The sequence below is a fragment of the Lycorma delicatula genome, chromosome 4 (assembly GCF_047948215.1).
Source record: "Lycorma delicatula isolate Av1 chromosome 4, ASM4794821v1, whole genome shotgun sequence".
Classification (NCBI taxonomy): Eukaryota; Metazoa; Arthropoda; class Insecta; order Hemiptera; family Fulgoridae; genus Lycorma; species Lycorma delicatula.
Genome location: NC_134458.1, coordinates 147,973,871 through 147,997,417, shown reverse-complemented (window position 1 = coordinate 147,997,417; position 23,547 = coordinate 147,973,871). Strand labels below are relative to the sequence as shown.

The 23,547-nt window shown below is 26.0% G+C and overlaps 1 protein-coding gene across 3 annotated transcripts in view; it reads left to right on the top strand.

Moving 5' to 3' along the window:
- Positions 1–3,005: 3,005 nt before the first annotated feature.
- LOC142323945 (uncharacterized) overlaps positions 3,006–23,547 on the top strand; it is a 284,249-nt gene continuing 263,707 nt past the window's right edge. For 2 of the 3 annotated variants that reach the window (XR_012756182.1, XM_075364345.1), the window contains exon 1: positions 3,006–3,295. Coding sequence is in view for 2 of the 3 variants with exons in the window: in XM_075364345.1 (XP_075220460.1) it covers positions 3,293–3,295 (3 nt within the window). In the remaining variant the exon portion in view is untranslated. The remainder of the gene's footprint in view (positions 3,296–23,547) is intronic. The other variant, XM_075364346.1, reaches the window with a different exon arrangement.

The window sequence follows — 23,547 nt, the reverse complement described above, 5'->3', positions numbered from 1 at the left end:
AAATGAGCTGCCAAAGTACCTGCATATTCTGATAAATCACCCTCTATAAATTTATCTAAAAAAATGATGATAAAAAGACAATTTATATACTAAGATGGAAAAAGTATTTAAGTATCATATGTAAAGAAAAGTTATAATAATATTCTTTAAAAATTTTAGAATAATTTGTTGTTTCTTTTTTCTTTATGATACGTTAATAATTTATCTTTTAAAAATAATCTCACGTATCCTTAATCCGCGTTTGTGTGTGTGTGTCTTTACGCGCACACATAGCGGAACGTTATTGTGATAGTTTATTTAGTGTGTCCGTATATTTTTTTAAGGAACATTTATAATAAAAATAAAAAGGAAAAAGAATTTTTAAATTGGTTTTTTTATTATTATTTTTTATTTAGTTGATGAAGTTACCTGATAAAAATTTATTTTTTTGTTCGTTTTATTTTACAATTTAATCATGATGATACAATTCACTTGTGTAGGAAGGAAAATTTATTTTTTGTGATTAGATGAATTAAAAAGATTTTTTTCAATTAATGTTATTTACAACAAAGATACAGAAATGAAGGTCAACAAGAATTTTAGTTTTTTATTTAATATCCTTATGCCAAGAAATTTCTCCTATTAACTAGAAAATTTTATATGTAGCTTATATGATTGTTTCCCCGCCAAAAGGATTATATTAATTTTTTTGTTTTTTAAATTATTTGCCCCAATATATTTTATCGTTTAAATATCTAATATAAAACAAAAAAATATGAGATGTAAGCATTACTATTTTGATTTGCTTTCTCTAAGCGTAATGATGTCCATTATACAGCCAATCCCTTGTGGTAAAAGTACGTGTAACTTTTATATTAACTGTATTTCTTCGGGCTTGAAATGATGATATAAATTAGTATTCTACTGAAGAGGGCAAAAGTAAATCATTTCATACCTTATTTTCCTCAAATAATTTTTACATGAGGTATTTGCTATTCTTGAAAATGGTTATTGTATCTTTAGAAATGATTTTTGCGTAATTTGAAATCGCCTATATCTGCTACATTTATGGTATCATATATAACAAAGGGTAAAAATCAAATTGCATGAAAAAAGTGCAAAAATATTTTATATAAATTTTAATTTGTCAATAAATTGTTTTGGGTCAAATTATCGTACGTAAAACTACGTTTTAATTATAACTTTTATTATTTATTTAATGTCGCATCAACCTTATTGGTCATTAGTGACAGCTAATGGATCACATGTATTTAATATTAAATTACAGAATACGCTTGTAGCGGTAAGCACAATTCATGGATTTAACACAGATTTAGAAGTATATGTTTAATTAGAATTTGTTACTTATAACTCGCATTTATAATGCTGAAAATTCAAGTCCTTTACATAATTAAACATTTTCTCACAATTTGTCACATTATTTAAGTAGTTTTCTAGATTTTGAGGTATTTTGTGCTTCATTCTTTCCTTTTGGTAATGTGGACAGTCGGTAATAATGTGTTTTACTGATAAATAATCCTGGTAATATTAACATAGATTTCGCTTCTTTTTCAACATGAGATGTACGCGGCTGAAGTTAGCGTGTCCTATTCTCAATCGAGTTATGATGACTTGTTGTCTCCTGGAAAATGAGCATGCAGGATTTTCTTCAGAAATACTTTTTCTTATTTGATGGAGTTTTTGAGATTTGATCTGTTGCCATTTTTCGTTCCAGCTGATTACTTTCATTTTAGTTACTTTTTGAGCTTCTTTAAGCGTCGACAAAATGTTTAATTACACAGAGTTCGTGAGATTCACCAGCTTGTTTAGTCAACTTGTCTACTTAATTTTGTTTATCGCCTAAGTGAGATGGTATCCAGCTGAATTTGATGTCTTTTTGTTGATTGAGTTTGAAGCTCTTTTGGTTTTGATTAGGTTTTACGTTTCGTTTTTTTTTGGATTGTGGCGTTGTCTGTTAATTTATCTTCTATTGCAGTTATTGCATGTTCAAGACATTTTTATACTATGTGTCATAGTTTTTCTTGTTACGAGTAGAACACCTAAAATGCATTAGAAATAGTTGCAAGAGGTATTTATCATCACCTTCTCTGATAGTAATAATACTGATTATACAAATTGTCTCTATAGCAACTAGAATAAAAATATCACTTGAAGAATATCATTTGCATTTCGGTGGTTACGGTACGGCATAATTCTACACTGTGTTTGGCTCGGTGAAAAAATAAAGGAAAACTACTTCACTCTTAACTTTCTTTAATAAACGTAGGATGGAATGCTTGTTATCTTGAGAATGGGTATTCCAGTTTGATAATGTTATTTATTTTATTCAGGTAGTCGGAAACCCTTTTGTTCTTGTGTGATACCTAATATATACAAGGAAAAAATGTTTGCATAACATTTAAATTTAATTGTGATGATTTCACCAGTTGATTAGTCTTAAAATAGAAGGTGTCTAATTAAAATACATATAGAGAATTTTTTTTAAAAGCATAATCAGTTTTAAGGTAGATTATATAATGTATGGTTCATATGTATATTGCTGCATATATATGTATAGTAGTCATTAAAATTTGTTAAATGTTATTTCATTAAAATATGTTCTTTTTTTATAGCTTAGTAATAGAATTTTTAATAGTATATAATTATATTTATAAAAAAAAATTAAAATTAAAAAAATGAAACAAAAAACCTTACCTTAGAGGTCACGGTGTGTTGAAATGAAAATGATTTATAATATAAAGAATTTAGACACATTTACCTGGAGGAGAAATTATGAACAATCTAAAAAGAATAATAATATAAAAAAGAAATAAAAAATAAAAGAAGTATAAAAAGAAGAAGTAAAAGAAGAAAAAGAATGTTGGGGGATATAAAGGAAATGAGAATGAAATGAGAGATCATTATGTCTACCTCTACCATGGTACTATCAACTTAAATTCCCCCTCTACTTTTAACAATATTCTAAACGCTGCTATACCAACAGATGCCTGCCTGCTTGCCTCCCGCTTGCCTGGAGTTATACCAACAACCGTCAACAGTAGACGTGGTATTCCCGATCAGTCTGTAGGACGCAGCCGTACTGGGATCACCTAGCTACTTAGTACTTGAGCGCACTCCACACTTCTTTTATTGAATCTTCATTCGATACTATTATATTTTATTTTATATTCAACGCACAGTTTCATTTTTTTTTATGTGTTCGTTTTTATTATTATTTTGTTCTTAATGATACGTGTTTATTTTTATTTTTATTAATTAATTTTTTAGTGCACTGGATTATACGGACTTTGCTATGGTAAGATATTAATTATTATTTTTTAAAACTATTTAATATATTTTTACTGTAGTGTAATTATAAAAAAAAAAAATAATTTTAGTTTTTCTTTAACCCAATCTACTTTTTTAAATTAAAAAATTAAATCGTTTAAAAAAAGACTCATATTTTACTAAATTTAAAAAATTATGATATTTTATTATCAAATTTTTAAACCAATTAAAAAAAAATAGATTTTTAATTTAAAGAGAACAGTTTTTTTCAAGATTTGTATTTGTATTTTCAAAATTTATTCCTTATAAAATTAACATATTTTAAGAATTTTTTTCGTAATGAAGTACCTCTCGTTTAGATGGTATCGCTATAAAATTTTTCCAAAGTGAAAAAATTCTAAACAAAGAAATATACTGTTTACATAGATACGAGTAGATGAAGATATTTTTCCTTTTGTTCTTCACTACTTTATTTTTGGGGCACGATTAATTATGTATAATCTATTTATTTCCTTGAAACAATGAATAAACGTGTAAAATTTCTATAAATGAGAAAGCTCAACAGTAAATAAATCCTCTATATTCCGTTTTATTTTGATCGGTATCATAAAACAGCAGCTGCCCATGAATGATAATGAAATTCATTTTTTTATAACGTGAGAAAAATGCCATCCCCGATTTGGAGAATCGAACCCAGAACCTCCAGATGAAAAACAGAGAAGCACAACTCCACCACGGATATTGGCCAACATTAATTAAAATTGGTTTTTTATACTGTAATAATTTCGTTTTAATATTGACGGAACTTTCACGCGAAAATTCATGGAAAATTAGTTAAAAAATTATAAAATTCTATATTAAAACCCTTGGCTCACACTCGATAGTATTATCCTTATTTATATATTTTTTTTTTTGCTTGATATCGCCACATAAGCTTGAGATTTGTGCGTGGGATAAAGAAAAGGAATTTTGTAGCGTATGAAAAATACCATGTCTAACCGGGATTCGAAGGTGGAACCTCTGGATTAAAGACAACACGTTACTTTATATTTTGTTATTTTTCTCACATAGATTTATCGGTTTTACACTTCTCAATCGATTTTTTTTCGCATAAATATTTATCACCTTGCCATTTTTTAAAGAAAATAAGTTTTTTTTAAATTTGATTTATAAAGTATAATAATGAATTGTATTTTAAAAAGTTTTTAATTAAAAAAAAAAGTTATTTTAATTTTCGGTTTTGAAGGTGGCGCCAAATTTAAAATTTCTAAATTGTTTTTTTTTGTTTTAAATTTGGTTTTTGTTTTAAATTTGGTCTCATTTTCTAAAATTATATACAAGTATTTGACTAATTAAATCGTATTATGTTTTGTTGCTTTTTATGAAGTCCATTTATTATATTTTTAAGTTTATATTTTATAAAAATAAATATCTGTTCTTATTTAATTTTTTCGTATTTTTTTAAAATTATATAATATGTTTTTATAATAAGTTATGTAGTCATTATGTTACATAATTAACATAAGTGAAATTTTTGTGTTTTTATATAACTAAAATAAAAAATTATTCGATTTTCTGGAAATTTTTTCATCATTAAAAAAATATTAAAATCTGAATTAAACCTAGCAGAAAAAAAATGAACTTAAAATATTTTATTGTGTCTTTAATTTGAAATGTATCGTTCACACAAATTAGGAAATATCCTTTTAAAAAATTAATACAACTGAAGATTATATTAAAATATAATCTTCAGTTTTTATATTTATTTTTAGTTTTAATATTCATATGAAATCAGAAAAAAAATTTTAACGTGTCAATTCTTGTACTTGTTTTATAAGCAATTAATATGGTTACACGTATTTTAAATCCTTAAAAAATAGATAGATAGCGCTCAAGCTGCCTTATAAATCATTTCTTTACGATATTATGAATATATTTCTAAAATTTATTTTCAAAAAAATAAATTCGGTCACCTCTATTTTTTGTTAATCAACGTATCTATATTATTAGTAATTATCGTCTAATATAGTTTTTCTACAGATTTTAAATTTGTAAAATATTTTTTATAGCCCGTTATCACTTGCTTGGTTTGCTACGGTAAATAAATTAATAAATCTCTTACATCCATTATTTGAACATAAAGCACAAAGAAATATTGAATTATGCTTTCAAATTAGATGCATGTTACAGATTCATTTTCTATATTTGCTGAGCCGAGTAATTTATTTACAATAATAGAAATAATTATATAGTTATTATTGTTTTTTGTTTCTGAAAATTTAGATGTATTTATATTCTTGAGCTATTAATTTTTCTAAAAAGTTCATTTTATTTTAGAAACAATTCCTAAAACTTCCCAATTCTCTTACTTTCTGAATTTCAACTCGGTAGAATCTATAACACATTTTTAAATTGGACCTTTAATTTAGTACCTAATTTCTGTAGTAAAACATAAAAACTTGCAAATAAAGTTTATCAAATTATTAAATTTAATTAATTTTTTAATGATTACCATTTCTTTTAATTATATTTTCATTTAATAAATTATGTAATTGTATTAATATATATGTTTAATTATTTACATTTTTAGATGTATCCTTAAGTCTGTTTTTCCATTTGAGATTTTTTATATATATATATATATATATATATATAATATTTTAGATCTAATTAAATTTAGCTTATTAGTCTTTTCGAATGTAAGTTATTTTTTTTAATACAGACGGTAATTTAACCTAACAACCAAAAATATTCTGTTAATAATGGATTTAATGTAAATATAACTTTTAAGTTTAATTTGGTGTTTAAGTTTCTTGTACATGTTAAAGAAACTTTTTCTCGGGTTTTTTAACAATTTTTTAATGAAATAATAAAGAATTAAATGTAAGGATTATGTATTGATATTTATATATAAATATTTAATACTAAAAACTTTAATTTAATTATATTTAGTTAAATATTTTTTTCTCTAGATTTTTTGAAATATATATAAAAAACATAACATGTGTGGGTTTATTATTTTTTTTTAATTAGAATCTTGTAAAACCTGTCTTTATTTTAATACTTTATGTTTTGATGTAGAATTTGTATAATTAGCTCCAAGTATCATTTAAATTTTATTATTTTTAATTAGTTACTTGTTTATATAATCGCTTTATTTATTATGTATTAATTAATTTTTTTATATTAGTTCATATAATCTACTTAAAAAGAAATTGAATATTTTAAATGTCATTGCTTTTTGTTAAGTAATTGTTTATTAAAAATTTATATATTACGAATTTTTTATTTTTATTTCAATAAAAAAATTTACCGTTATGGTTCTTCATAGTTCTCTAACCTTCGTCATGAATGTATATTCGTTGAAATTACATCATCTTGTATATAACCTTTTATATAATACTACATTCTAAAAAACAAATTCAATTCCTTTGTTCGTTATAATGACCAGATTTGAATTAAAAATTGTATTTTGATATATTTTTAATATGCATAATCTATTTAAAATTTAAAAAAAATTGATTATTTAATTAAGTATAATCTATATATTTTTTTAAATATTAGGTTTTTTCTTTAATTTTCTTTTTATTACACAGTTATAATCCTATAAATAAATATATACTTCTGTAAATTATTAACTGCAATTGTAATGATTTTGTACTTAGTATAGACCGTTTATTGTAAAAGAAGCTTGGTATATTTATTTAATACAGGTATAATACCTATATTGTTATTTTAAATACGAATATGCTGATCTCCCTAGAGAAGTGTTAGCGTCCCTCCGTTCACTCGGAGGTCCCGGGTTCGAATCCTAGTCAGGCATGTCATTTTTCATACGCTACAAACTTTTATTTCCATACCCCCCACGGAAAAGCTTCAAGTTTATGTGGTAAAATTACCGAGAAAAAATTTTTTTTTTTAATTTTATATTAGATTTTACGTGGGTTAGTACTTCTCTAAGGATTACTCTTAATTCCCTCTTTGTCATTCCCAATTTTCAGGCAATCGTTCCCAAAACTAATAGAAAACCGTTAACAGTAATCAATATAAATCCACTGTCGTTAATTATTTAAAATACTGATATGATTATTATTCAATTTGAAAATATTCATGCTTTTAGTTCGTTCATTATTTTGCCGATTTATTTAGAAGGCTACTATAGTAGTACTTGTTGCACTAATAAAAACTTGCATTAAACGAGTTACAGCTTTTTTAATTGTATAATTAATTACAATACCTTATCTGAAACTTTGTTGCTGAAAATTTGTTTGTTTATGCACGTAATTAGAAATTGATTTCCAATTAGTAGTTATAAAAAAATTCAAAGTCTGACCGGGGTTCAAACCCAGAACCTTCCAGAAGAAATAATAATAAAGATATTATTTAAAACTTTTGTAACTAAATTATTTCGAATTAATTTAATTTGGCTGTAACTCTGAAACCAATGAAAATAAGTACCGCTTATGATATACCGTTGAAAAGCTCTCAATGAGGGCTAATTACTGCAGTTATGAAAAATCCCAAAATCCAGTTTTCTTTGGATTTTGGTCTGTTTTGGACACTTTTGGTTCATTTTATTGCAATCAAAAGGGGAGGTGCACAACTAGATGTTACAACAGGCGTAAATCCAAAATATCAATATCCTACGGTTAATCTTTTTTGAGTTATGCAAGAAACGTACGTACATACATATATAAGTACGTAAAGACGTCACGCAGAAACTAGTCAAAAAGGGATATTTCCGTTGAAATCGGAAAACCGAAAAAAACTATTCAAATGGATTTAGGGATGGTCAAAATGGATATTTTCGTTGAAATCTGAAAAACGAAATTTTTCGCAATACTTCCTTTACTTCGTACAAGGAAGAAAAAAAATTAGATTTTGAGTCATTATGAATCTAAAAAGTATTTAAAAAATTCCTGTCGTTAACAACGTATGTTACTGACAAAATTAATTAACTTTTTTTGTTTTTTATTTATAATTGAATATAAAATATATATGTATAAGAGAATTGTAATAAAGAATGGATATTCGATTAATTATATTTGTGTGAGGAAAACATTTATCCTCACGGATTTTTTATCTTCAATTGTGTTTTTTTTTTTTTTTTAATAATCCATATTATTAAAAATCTATTTCAAAATCAGTGTTCCATTAGACAGGCTGTAATTGGATAACGAAAATAAATTCAGAATATTAATGATAAATGGGACAACAATTATTTTTATTATTACTATTATTATTTTATAAATTTAAATTTATTAGTAAAGGGATGGTGAATCTGTACGGTATACAAGGATTAGTTCATGAATAATAATAAGCATTTGATTGGTTGAATATTAATTTGTGTGTGTGCGCGCGCGCGTAAAATAATATTTAAAAAATATAATTGAATATTAATATTTTATTCAAACAAATCTTGTCGCAAAATGATGATGATGATAATAATAAATAAAAAAATTAAAAAAAGTACGGTTACATACGAAAAGGGGTTAAGGGTTTGTAATTTAGAGTGGGTAGTTAAATGCAATTAAATTATTCAAATATACAAAATTAATACTAGAACACTTTTAATTATTGTGGAATTTTATTATTATTTATTTACATAAATTTAATATTCATAAGCAAATATTACTATATAATAATGTTGATTAAAAAAAAAAGAAGATATACACATATAATAAATAAAACCATTCGTCATTTATAAAATTATTCATGAATTTTAAAATACATAAATATAAATGCTATTATAGTATTATTATTTGTATATTTTATAAAGAATAATTAATTAATATCACTCTTTGTCCATTTGTTAATTAGGTAAATTTTATATTGAATTTTTAACAGTTCACTATACTGCGTCTCAAAAGTTAAGTAGTTAAACAGCAGAAACTGAAGCGTTAATTCTTTTTTATACTCTCACAAGAATATTTTTTCTTGTTGCCTTCTTTTCCATTTATGATTTATTAATTAAATTTATTTACGTTGATTTTTAGAATAAATAAATAAAAGAAGGATGTTACATCATACTCTGATATGTGGCCGTTTTCCAAAAAAATTTGTTTAACTTTAGAAAATGAAACAAAGTACAGTAAAGTGACAAAGTTATTTTTTCTTATTACACATAATTGGCCGTATGTTAAACTAAAGTTGGAGAGTGCATGAATATTTAAATATTTTTTCTACTGAAGAACCGTCTGGCCAATTATTATAATAGTATTTAGTCAAAAATAATCTAATCCTTTCCTTAATGTAATGATCTAGCATTTTATATCGTAATATTGAACTGTACTGACTTAACTATTTCTCTGTGCATTACTTTACAATTTTTTAATTATTTTATTAAATACTATGTCTTTAATTATCTGCTTTAATATTTGTCTAGCTTGTAATCCATTTATTATGATAATTTATTAATTGTATATGAAATAGTTCTCACCTCAATTAATTTATCTGTATTATTATAATTTTCTTTTGTAACTGATGAATTAATTCACTACAGAAGCTTACAAAGAAGCTTGTACGTGAGGATATGAAAATAGAAATTTGTAGCGTATGTAGAACGCCACCTCTGACCAGGATTCGAACCCGGGACCTCCGGATGAAAGGCCGAGACGCTACCACTCCACCACGGAAATCGGCAATATTATTAATTTGTAAATGTTTATACTTATAATATAACCGTATATTATTTCAAAATTATTTCTTATTTAGAATCAAATATCCAAATTTGAAGTGATTTTAAAATGTTTGTATAACTTACGGAGAGAGGAAAATTAAATGTTTATTTCGTTAATGGAACAATATTCAAAGAATCAGTTATAAGTACGCTATATAACTGAAAGTTATTTCTTTTACTTAATTGTTTTTTAAATCAATGATAAAAAAAATTATTTCTGTCAGTCATATTTTTTATTAATACCATTTTAATAAAATGAAGTGAAAGGAAAACCGTGTTCTTTTTTTGTCATTTTAAATTTCAAATAATAAATACAGTAATGAAAATAAAGTTTATAATTAAAACGTTTTCCCCCTTATTTTAATTTTCTTTTTCTTTTATTAAAATTAAATTTGTTGAAATCAATAATTTTAATATAGATTATTTTTATATAAAAACAAAAAACTTATATGTTTTTTAATAACTAATTATTATCGGTCAAGATCTATGCAATGGATAGTACTAGTATTTATTTAATTTCTCATGCGTTTTTTATCTAACATATTTATTTGCATATATTTAACATGAAAGAAAGAGTATATAAAAATAAAAAAAAAACAGGAAATAATTTATAATTTACATATTCTTTTAACCATATAATTTCTGTTATGGTTTCTCCTTTTATTTTTATATTGTTTTGTTTAAAAACAAAGATTACCTTTCATGATTTATTAATTTAAAAAAAAAACATAATAAGTAATTTTTTGATTACTGTAATTATAAATTATTATGGTACATATATATATATATATATATATATATATATATATATATATATATATATATATTTTTTAATAAAAATTCTAATGTTACTTATTAACTGAATATATTGAATAAATAATCAGTTTGTTACTCTATGCATAATAGTAATAAATGTAAATTACTACCCGCTTGTATTCATCAAGTTATTAAAAATATTTTTTTATTTATTTTCCTTATATGTACATATTTATTATTATATTTAAAAATTAAAATAAATGTATTTAAATTTTTTTTTAAATGTTTACTTAGATTTTTCCGACTTCCTTAGTTTAGTAACTAGCGTCTCGGAATTTCGTGTGGAGGTCCCGGGTTCGAATCCCGGTTAGGTATATCGCATCTTTTCACACACTATCAATTTCCACAGGGCCAATGACTGAAGCTGTTGATGATCACTCTTTCAAAACAAAAAAAAATTAATTTATTCACCAGTTTTATATAAATTTATTATCTAATCAGTTTATTATACGTAATTGCTTTTTAAGTTGAAGATTCTCGTAGTCGAACAGAACAATAGTGAATAAACATCTTTCTGTACACATATTTATTTAAAATTAGTTATCTTCTGGAAAAAGTCTTCTTTTATAAAATGACACTATTTTTTTAAAGGTGTATTAATAACAAAATAATTACGAGAGAAAATAAAAATATTTCATATTTTAACTAACGATACATAAGATTATAATGTGATTTAATTTTCTATAAATTCCATAGCTAGTGTAATTTTTTAATTTATTTTTTTCAAACAGGCCTGCAGAGGACCACTCAAATATTATCAGTTGAATTCCTTATGTTCCAATTTTTTCCTCTTTCTCCTCTAGAATTCTTTCATGGTGTGCTTTCGTTCTTCTGTGCAGCACATGTGCTCTCCTTTCTATCTGTATTGATAATAGCCTCTATCTGAGGACTTTTTCATTAAATTCTTTTCCTATTGTGACATCCTGACCCCCGTACGGGAAGACACCCACCTTGTGACGATCCCAGTCACTACACCACCCCCTCAGTTTCAAGCCCTGATGGTCTTTACCGGAGGTCGTTTTTTAGACCCTCTAAACTTGTTAATACAGCACAGTCATCAGTCTGGCCTCTGTTAGGATGCCACCGATACAAAAACCTCGGCAGACATTTCCATCGGTGTATTTACACATTTCACTATCGCCTTTGTATGACCTCTTCCAAACACGACCACCTACCATAACTTACAACCCTCAACTACCAAATTAACCGATTCGCGGAGGCGCGACTCTGCGCCTTCTTCTAACGCCGAAGGTTTCACATAAAAACTCTTCCTATATCTAACTTCAGTTAGAAATATTTACTCAGATCATTGCTTGATCGAGTCTTTAAACATTAAAAATACTATCCTCATACCAACAAAACAAGTAAATTTTGATCGCAACCACAATTTTGTCCTATACAGCAATTCAATTTACTCAAAGTTATCTTGATTTTCTATCTTGACAGTCTTTCATTTCTATATCTGCTTTATTTGGGACTTAGTTTACTTGTTTTACTTACCTTATTTTTTTCTTCTTTCGTCAGCCGCCTAAGCCTCCTAAGGGCCTCGTAACAATTTCATTTCCTTTTCCTTTGTTGTTTCCTTATCTTGCAGTACTCTCATCTTTTCGCTATACTTTCTTTTTCTTTCCTTGGATCTCTTTGTTCCAGTTGTCTTATCTTTCCTACCTTGGAATACTTCTACTTTTCCCACTTTCTTACGAAACGCATCTTTTTCTGTCATTTGATCCTCTTTTATGTTGTTTCTATATAGATCTTTTTTGATTTCTTGAATCCAGATTGTTGTTAACTTCTTTTTCCAAAGGTACTTGAAGTACCTGTTTCGTTAACCTGTTGTCATTAATTCTATAGTGTGTAAGTCCCCAAAGAAAATCAGTATTACTTTTTTCATTGTTTCCGAAATTTTTATTTAATTAAATTATTTTTATTTATTTATTTTTTAAGAACGCTTAGTATTCTTGACATATATATGTGCACTTTCATTCAAAGAATACCTTTTCGAATTTTGTATTTTATCAGTCTTTATACAATAAGCATTAAAATACTTTCAATAAGAAATGTTTGAAGTTGTTTTGTATTTAATGAATCCAGTTCATCTCAACTCTTAGTACCAGTAAAATACAATAACAAAATACTTAAGTACTCTTATTTGCTAAACAACTTTTTCCTCTCCTCCTCCCCCAAACGCCATGATTAAATAAACTTAAATTTGTGAAAAATTGTCAAAAAAATGTAGTAATGTAATGAACTGTAATACGAAAACTATGTGATTAAATTAGCAATGGAAATTACAGTTTTGTGACGAAGAAATGAAAAACATGTCATATCTTATTTAATGTATACTAGATAGTGTGCATAACTACGAACAAAAGGAGGATGTATCAGTTATTAGACTAAATATTATATAGGTAACATTTATACCTACATTACTTAAGCGAAAAGTACGTTATTGTACATTGTTAAAAAATAAATAGGTGTGCAAGTAGATTATGAAACTTACTGTAACAGTATTACGTAATTTTTTATAATATCTTATCCGCGTAATGAATTTTTTATATTAAATTTTATTTATAATTCCTTGATATAGATGGTATATATGTATATCCATTGAGGTTTCTTATAATAGAGGAAAAAAAATTATGATGTAACAGTCTATCGATCCTTATAAGCCGCCGTTTTACTAAAAAAAAAAAAAAAAATACATTTTATTATTTTTTACACGATAAAGTATAATGATAAAATTGTATTACTATTTTATCATTTATTGATATTGGAAGTTCGTGTAATGATGAAAATATTTAGAAATTTTGCTGTTAAAAAAGTAAAATTATTCTACTTATTTATTTTAGCTTTTATTTAAATATTAATTAGTTATTTCTATATTAGTGGATTATCAAAAATTTTAATGCGATTTATTTACTTAAATCTAATTACAAATAAATATCATCTTCAGTTTAAAAATTTTGTAGCTATTGGGAATTGAACCCCCGACGTCTATTTTTGTTAATTTTTTTTTTTATAAACAACATAATATTTTGGAAAAAAGAATGATTTTATTATTAATCCCGCGCTACCATTTTAAACTTTTTTTTCTTTAATTTTTGAATGAAAATACTTAAGATATAAGAATGCTACAATAATTCAATACTAAGCAAAAATGGCAATAAAAATTTGTTCATAATCTTTCGAGTACAAATAAAAAATAATTTACAAATAGGAACCGATTTTTTTCTTAAATAGCCTAACAAATAAACAATAATTCTGTTAAAACTTTTCTTTTAATTTCTATTTTTTGAAGTCGATGGTAAATTAAAATCAGTTATTTAGTAACTGTGAATTTGGCACAGACTTCAAAAAACCAAAATTTAAAATAAAATAGATTTTTTTTTAATTTTTAGATTTTTTATATTAAATACGGATAACTTTATAAAAAACGGTGTCTCTTGAAAAAAGAAGATTTTTTGCTAGCAGTGTAAACACCTAAAACGTGGATCCCAATAAAAATAAGTTTTAGAAGGAAATGTTATTAAACGGGCTTGATATTGGTCTAAGCTTAAATCTATCTTAAGTAAAATATAAATTAGTTTATCCTTTGGATATTAGATTATTTATTAGTGTATTAATATTTACGTAATAATAATAATACTATTAAATATCAAGCAGCGATGAATTTATATTTTGTGGAGGAGGGGAATAAACTTTAGGATAAATATTCATATATATTGATTGATCTTAACAAATTTAAGTTTTCTCTCATTTAACACCCTCTTTAATAAAGTCTAAAATAAGAAAAATAAGATTTTCAAAAAACTTTTCTACATTTTAAGTCTATAACTTAAAAAAAAATTGTATTCATTTCTTGTTAGCTAAAGTATAAACTTCAAAAAAACATTTAAAAAAGAATAAAAAACATAAGTGTCAATTTTAATATGAGGGGTTGGTTTTTTTTTTAATTGGATTATTTATGTATGGATTTTAGGTAACAAATTTGGTTAATAGTTTTTTCCTAAAATGTCTCTGAAGAAAATCGAGATATTTTTCGCGATATTCCTCCACCTCTTAACGAGTTTTAAAAAAAATTTATATGATCAATGACCCTTAAATAGAAATATTTGAGCCAAATTTGAAGAAAATCGGTTCGGTTAATCCTAGGATATAGAACAAAAGCAGTACGATACTTACTTACAGACATTCGGGTATGTATGTTTTTTTTTTATCTAGATGAACTAGTTGGACTCTAAAATGTAACGATTTATAAAACCCGACACCCCATTTTTGACATGATCACCATACTTTCCGCGTTAATTTAGCTAGTGTAGTTACATTCCCCTCGGACGTAATATATATTAAAATCGTCCTTGTGGGAGAAGATAATTTAATTTTTTATTTTAAAAATCTGCTATTTAAATTATCTTAAACGTATGTTACACCAACAAAAAAGTTTCCTTTACAGATATAAAAAATGAAACCATTGAAATCGGCTTATTTGGTGAAGAGTAAAATTTAAACATATGTATTCTTCACCACGAAACCGAAAAAAGAAAGTAAATTAAAATAAAGAAAAAAGAAGACAAAAACACTTGAAACTAAAAAAAACCTGATTCAAAAAGTCTGAAACAAAAAATAATTTAAAACTAATAAAGTATACAAAAATAACCTATGCACAGAAAAAGCAGATTGAGGGTCCCGGGTTCGAATCCCGGTCAGGTATAGCATTTTTCATACGTTAAAAATTTCCATTCTCATATTCCCTCGAACAAGCTTCAAGTTTCTGTGGTAAATTTATCGTTTCTAAAAAAAAAATAAAAAACTGACTATGTTTACACAATTTAGATATCTTTTTATATAATTAAAAATATTTATTAATATCTAATAGTACTGTGTTCAAAAGGAAACCTTCATTATAAACTATTTGAGTTTAAAGTGGAAAAGATGGAAAATAACGTTAGCGCTCATAACAGGAAAAAGATAAAACAATATGAATTTCAACACAGAATATTTTTATTATAAATTTTTAAATATTTTATAAGTTTCATGTTAATTTCACTTGTATTTATTCCATATATTTGTTGTGCAGTAAATTGGTTGTACTATTTAATAATATAAATTTATTCATGGTATATTTTTTTAAGACGCCATTTTATTGCATTAATTTTAAATACGCTTGTTTGTAGATAATTAGGATAAAATTGATGATCGATTTAGATTTTAATACCATACTAGTGGTGTTTAACTCATAGCAAAGCTTACGTTAATTACCCAATTAATTAATTAGTAATTAATTAAGAATTTTTATTAATTTGTTACAACTATTATTCTTATGAATTTTTTTGTTTCTTAATTGAATGGGAATATAACTTATTCTAAATATCCTTTATCGCATTTTGATTTATTTATTTTTACAGACTTTTCGAAGAAAAGTACGGTATTACTTTCGGTTACGGTGAGAGTGAGTAGGGGGTGAAAATGGATTTTTTTTTTTACGTTCTGAAATGAGTACAAAAGTATCAACACTTAAATTTTCGGATAATTCGGAAATTTTAAGGAAACATGTATGGTATTTTTATATACATAAAAATATACATACATGTATAAAATTAATTAGAAAATATACATACATGCATATAATTTTATATATATATATTTATGATAATGTATAAAATATTGTGGCTCGAAAATCTCTAAAACTACTAGATCAATTTCATTGAAATTTAGATATACTGTAGTAGTGTATCTGAAATTGTGGAGTTGAAAATTTTACGAAGATTTGTTGAGTCATTCTTAAGCTACGCTCAATTTAAGATGGAAAAAATTGAGGGGGGCAAGTTAGAACTTAATGTGGTTCTTTATAATGCTGCAAGCTGATACTTTAGCGTTTCTTTATCTGCGGTATATATTGTTAGCAGTACTAAATCACATTAAATAAATATTAAAACCAAATAAAAAATTAATTAACGAAAAGTCAGTCATCTTACGCAGAACGGCGCAGATTTTTTCAGAATTGAATTGAAAATTTTTTTCTCTGTTATTAAAGTATTGATACTTAAATAATCTTTACATAAATTTTCAGTGATTTTAATTTATATTTTGAAAGCTAAAAATTTTTAATTAAATAATACTTTGAAAATATATTTAAAAATAAATACATATTTTTCTGTACGTAATTACATTAAAAATTATAATTTTTTCTCAAATTTACAATATTCTTTTTCAAACATATTTCATAATCTTACGAAATATCCTTTTTATTTGAATCAATAAAAATCTACTTACCGTTATGAAATTCTTGCACGATTTCATGCAATATTATTTTTGTTAAAACAAAAACTCGATACATTAATCTCTACTAATTTTAAATTAATAATAATAATAATATTAATAATCTTAGCAATAAGCAATTACTTATTTCACGATCCAGTTTTAATATCTTAGTGCAAATCATTATTGTAACATATTTTACAGGTCACTGTGTTATGTTATAGTATGCTTTATACATAAACTTACATACAAATACTAACACACACACACCCACACAAACACACATATATATTTATGTATACATATATTATACATGGTGTTCTCGGACCAAAGTGAAAGTGACATAATATCGGGGCAACAGGTTTTCTTACTATATAGCTTAACAGCTTACAGCTTAGAACGATCAGCTGAAACCGGTCAATAAATAAAACACACTTTCTATTTTATTTTTATCTAATACATTTTATCTTGTTGTTTTAATATTATATTAAATTACATTTATTTATTTTTTTATTTTATTTATTTCATTTTATATTATTATTATTAATAGGCTGTTTAATTAACATTATATAGGTTATGTCTTACATTTTGTCTAATATAGTTTAGTTTTTAAAATTAATTTTTAATATATTTTTTTAATTTAATTAATAATAATTATTTTTAAAATCATTTAAAAAATAAATATTAATTTAACATTAAAACACCTTTCGAAGAATTTTTGGACAAATTTAAAGTTAATGTGTTTTATAATTTCTGAATTAATAGGATATAAACTGTGTAATTCAACATTCCAAAGACAGTATGTACATGTCTCATAGTAATAATATTACTCGTGTATTAATAATAATAATTATTATTACAATACATAATATAATAATATTACAATAGTTATTACAATTATTATTGTTCTAAGAAATATTAAAATATAATTTTACGGGTCGTTCACTTAATTTTTAATAAAAAAATCGTTTCCTGTTGTATAAAATAAAATTCGATAGTAGATTCTATATCTCATATAACAATATTTTGTTGATTCTCATTGTCAGACTTTTACGATAGATCTGATTGAAAACCATATTATTTTGATAAAAAAAGTCAATTCCTGTTTGGACTACAAAAAAAAAAGTAATAATAAAAACTAATCAAATGATGATGGAATGTCATTTTAGATCAGTTAATTTAAAAAAATAAAAACTACGAGTATGTTCTTTTTTTTTTTTTAACTAATCACGAAAAATTAATATTTTAATAATTCTTTGTATTATTTTTACATATATGAAAATATTGTGAAAAAATTTTTATCAGCGCAAAATAGTTTTACCACAGCAGGAATTCCATTTATACATGAAGTCGATATACAGACTTGTCTCTATATAAGGATTGTCAATCGCTAACGTGAAAAGCTATTACAATATACTCAGTTAAAACGTATAGTTTACATTCCGTCAAAAATGTTTGAAAATTTTTTTTAACTTTTTATTTTATTTCAGGTAACGACAGGTTTACCACAGTTATATTTATCTAGCCAGTTTTTTTATACTGAAAAATAGATTTTTTAAAGGTATGAAAAATACTAAACCTGATCGGTATTCGAACTCAGAACGTTTCAAACAAACGGCAGAAAAACTTAACACTCTGCCATAAAGGAGTAATTGTTTGTTTAAAAAAAATACTGAATTTTTATTCAGCTGGTTATTTAATATCTTTAGGAAAAACAATTTTCATTCAGCTTATATTTAACTTACTAGTATTGTCAACGTCTTAGCTTATTTGTTAAAACATTGATAGGTAATGTTCCACTTCCATCTAAGATAAAGATATCCCAACTCCCGAGGAATTTTGGGCTGGTGGCTGCCCATTGATTGTAGGCTTTAAGTGGTGTTGCCTTTGGGTGGAGATTGCCTCTTTTTGTGAACTTTGTCGATTAATCACCCTTTATCATCATCCAACGTTTCCCTTATCCTTATTTTTTTCCTCCCCTATGATTTATCCCTCCTATATTTTTCCTAGAAATCCATTGGATCTAGGTAGGAAGCTTGTTTCACTGAATCCTTTGTACGGTTTGATGGAGTGGTTTTGCATATGAACCCGTTCATAACCTGCTTCATATTTGGTGACAAAAAAAGTCCAGCCCGGAGCTGAGATGCTGATCAGGTAAATTGGGCTTCTAATATGATACACAGTATATTTTTTTTACGTGCCCTACATTTCCTTCTTTAGATTTCATGTTTCTTGGCTCAAAAATCTGCGGCATGGAAATTGCACACCTGAAATTAAAAGACGTCTAGTAAGTGGTAGGGCTGCCTTGACTAGAATGAATAAAATACGCAAAAGCAAGGAAATCAGCTTGAAAACAAAATGCAGACTGACCAGCAAAAATGTCTTTCCAATTGCACTCTGCGGCTGTGAAGTATGGGCCATCAAAATGGCTGAAAGACCCAAAAACGAAGCTTTTGAGCTCTGATGTTGACACCGGATGTTAAGAATCGTGGACGGTCAAAGTAACTAACAAAGAAATTTTAGATGAAATCAAGCCTAATAATTCCTTAGAAAGTCAGCTGCTGAAGCAGCGACTATCATACATTGATCACGTCATGAGGAAAAATAACTCCTTGGAAAAAGACATCTTATTAAGCATAACGGACGGCTGGGCCGATCAAACTGGACCCGTTGGCTGGATACCATCAGAGAAGCAACTGTAGCAGGAGTGTGGCAGAACTGAAAGAAACTGTCAGAGACAGCTTTCCTCAGATGAGATGGATGAGCATGATCCATAAAATGACCGAGAGCCGTAATCGACTTAATGGTTAAAAAGAAGAATATAATACGGTAGAATATTAAAACACTGAAAACAGGAATTTTAAGAATAAGTACTAATTTTTTAGTAAGAATTTATTCATTTTTAAGGAGTGGTAGCGTCTCGGCCTTTGATCTGGAAGTCCCGGGTTCGAATTCCGGTCAGGCATGACATTTTTCATACGCTATAAAGTTTCCATTTCATATTCCTTTGCACAATCTTCAAGCTTATATGGTGAATTAGTTATAAAAAAATAAATAAAAATAAAACGTTTTACTAAAATTTTACCTGGATCGGACTAGGGTATTAAAGATATTTATTGGCTCTTTAGGCAATAAAATTCGTAAAATATTGATTGTATTACCGATATACTACAGTTAAAAAGAAATAATTAATGTTCATTAAGTTATTTTGAAAGAATTTATCCTAAAATCATTATACATTATTTTGTAACTGAATATAGGTTAGCCTGCGAGATTTGTTTGTAATGTTTTTGACCTTGCCTGTACATGTTTACCACCTAGTTCAAATATACTGGCGCCATCTATAATTGAATAAATAACTATAGTTATGAAAAGGACGTAAATTAGTCGGGGGTCGACATAAAAAACAGGCATCAAATTTACATTTTATTTTATTTATTTCTTTTTGTACAAGTCCTTAATAAAATACATATTTTAGGAAAAGTAATAATTCCCGTTGTTTATATAATTTGAATGTACTCTATTAGAATTTTCAATATCATTATACTGGGGGAAATCAACAGATCAGAATTTATATTATATAAAATATTTAAATTATTCTCCTCACGTAATCCACTTATCATAAAATGAAATTTTTATTGTATCATATATATATCATGATAATATTATTTTTATAAATTATCTACGTTAAAACCAACTTCTTTTTTTGAAACCTGATCTTAACTTAAAATTATCTTTTATTTTAGTGTTATTTTCAAAAGTAAAATACAGATCATTAAATTAAAAAAAAAAAAAGAAAATAAAAGATTATCTTTTATTAACGAACAAACGGTATAATTTTAGAAATATTTCTATAATATTATAGTAGTATTATAATTTTATGTTTATAATAGTAATAATACTACTAATAATAATGATAGTAATACAATCGTATGTTCGATCAAGTATTTTTTATTTTATGTTGTTTTTTTCCGTTGGGTAACAAATTCTTTCACGTATAAGCAACAATAAAATAGTGGGTTTATAAGATTTTGTTCAGTTACAATTCGAAAGCGTTAATAATCAATAAGTTCCATCACATTCATGTCAACAAAAACGCACTCTACATTAATCTTCTGTACTTGCTTTTTTCTCTCTATTTTTTTTTTACCATAATAACTAAACGTTTTTAAAATTCTATATTGGAGCAAAGAATAAGAAAAATTGAAAACAATAGGAATTCCGTTTATATATAAAAATATATATTTATATTTAAATATAAATACTGAGTGTGTTAGGGAGGGGAAGAGATTTCTGTATGTATTATTAATGTAATTATTTCACAGTTATATTTTTAGTTTTTATCATTTATTTTCATGTTTTTTTAATTATACTGGGCTTAAAAAGAAATAACAAAAATGGTATATTATTTGGTCAATTTCATATATTTATATATGAATACATTTGTTTGTATATATATATGTGTGTGTGTATGTATACATATATATATATATACACACACACGCACACACACATACCATTTTTTTATGTTACTTTTTAAGCTTTATGTGATAAATTTATCAAATTTACAAAGATACCTCTTGACATTTTCTTTTATTTTTTTTAATTTATTTTTATGTGGTATCAACTTTTATGATTATTACCTATTGATTTATAGAAACAGCATATAATTAAATTTCACCAAGCGTTGATTAATTTCGATGATTTACTAAAACCAGTCTATAAACGTGGTTTCAACCTTAAATAATTTTACTTTAGAAACTTCAATTTTACGATACACTTCATTTTACAAATGACTTCCTGAGTCACGTCATAGGTTATAAAGGAACCATTAAAAGGATGTAATTTAAATAAGGACGTTATTTATTTTTTATTTATATAAATTAAAAATTGTAATAAAACTGTGTAATATAATATGAAATTGAAACAGCTAATATGAAAAAAATAAGACATATTAAGAATTAAAAAAAAGGATTTTGAGAAAAATACATGAACCAAATAAGGCAAAAGAAGGTTATAAATTAAAATCAGACATTGAAATACATAGAAATCTAGAAGATTTAGAAACAACCATTTCAAAGTTAAGATTACGTTTTTTGAATCACATGATCCGAATTGATCCACAACGATTAAACAGAAAAACTTTCCGATAATTTTTGTCATTTCAAAAGTTCAAATGATTGTATTAAACAAATTAAAAAAGAACTGATGAAATACAACATATCGGAAAAAGATTGCCTTGATAGAAACAAATTTAGAGAAGTAATATATAACACAAAGATTCCTTTGGTAGAAGAAAGAGACCAGAAACATCGGTGGTTTAAAGAGAGTAGAGAAACCTCTATTAAGTGATGAAGGAAATATGGAAGAAAAGAAAAAATTGAAATGATGTTAGCGTGGTCCTTAGATAGCCGATCCGTGAAAAATATACTAGTATCAGTGTTCTGCTATTTAGCATGTCGTTACGTAACAGCATTAGTTCTCCATTCTTTTCTATTTTCAGCTAACATTTTTGTATGAACATAACTTCTTCGAGCAGTTTCCGTCTTCCTTTCCATCATTTACCATTCACTGTACTCTCTAAGATAACAAACAGTCCATCCGTAACACATATTCAATCCAGTTTCTTTTTCTATCTTTCAGTGTTTGCAGTAGCGATGTACCTTCTCCCACTTTCTGTAACACCTCATTATTACTAATTCTGTCTATTCACTTTATCTTTTCCATCCTCCTCCAAATCCACATTTTGAAATTTCTCATCTTCCTCGCTTAATGTCTCCGCCCCATATATTGCTATACTTCATTTAGCTAGAGGTTTTCTCAGTTGTTTGTCAAGCTTACGCTACACAACAAGCTTCTCTTTTTATTGAAAGCTTCTTTTTCCATTGCAATTCTAGTTTTTATATCCTTTGTGCATCTTCTATCATCATAGATAATGCTCCCAAGCTATTTAAAGAAATTCCACCTGTTCGATTTCTTCTCCTTCTAGTTAACGAACATTTTTTTTTCCTTGCCAGTCATCATACATTTGGTTTTCTTATTAATGATTTTCATACCTAACTCTACCAGTTAGTTCTCCACCATTCCTGTAAGTGTCGTGATATTTTCTGATAGCAATACCATGTCATCAGCAAATCTGGGGAATTTTACTCTCGTTTCACCAAAAAACACACCTCTTTTCCTTGCATGCACTTTTCTATGATATCCTTACGATAAATGTTAAACAGGGCAAGTGAAAGACAGCATCCCTTCCAATCTTGCCTTCCTCCGTTAAGTTATTTCCTATTCAAACTTTTACTTCTTGTTCAAGGTACAAACTACCTATTAGCTTTCTTTCCTTCCAGTTAACACCTTTATTTTATAGAATGACCGTTAGTTTATTTCAGCAAACTCGGTCAAAAGCCTTTCCCAGATCTACGAAAACTATCTACACATCCTTTCCTTTCTCAATGTATCTTTCGCCATTAGTTTTCAGTAATCTAATAGCATCTCGTGTACCCCTTCCCTTTTAAAAACCAAACTGATTT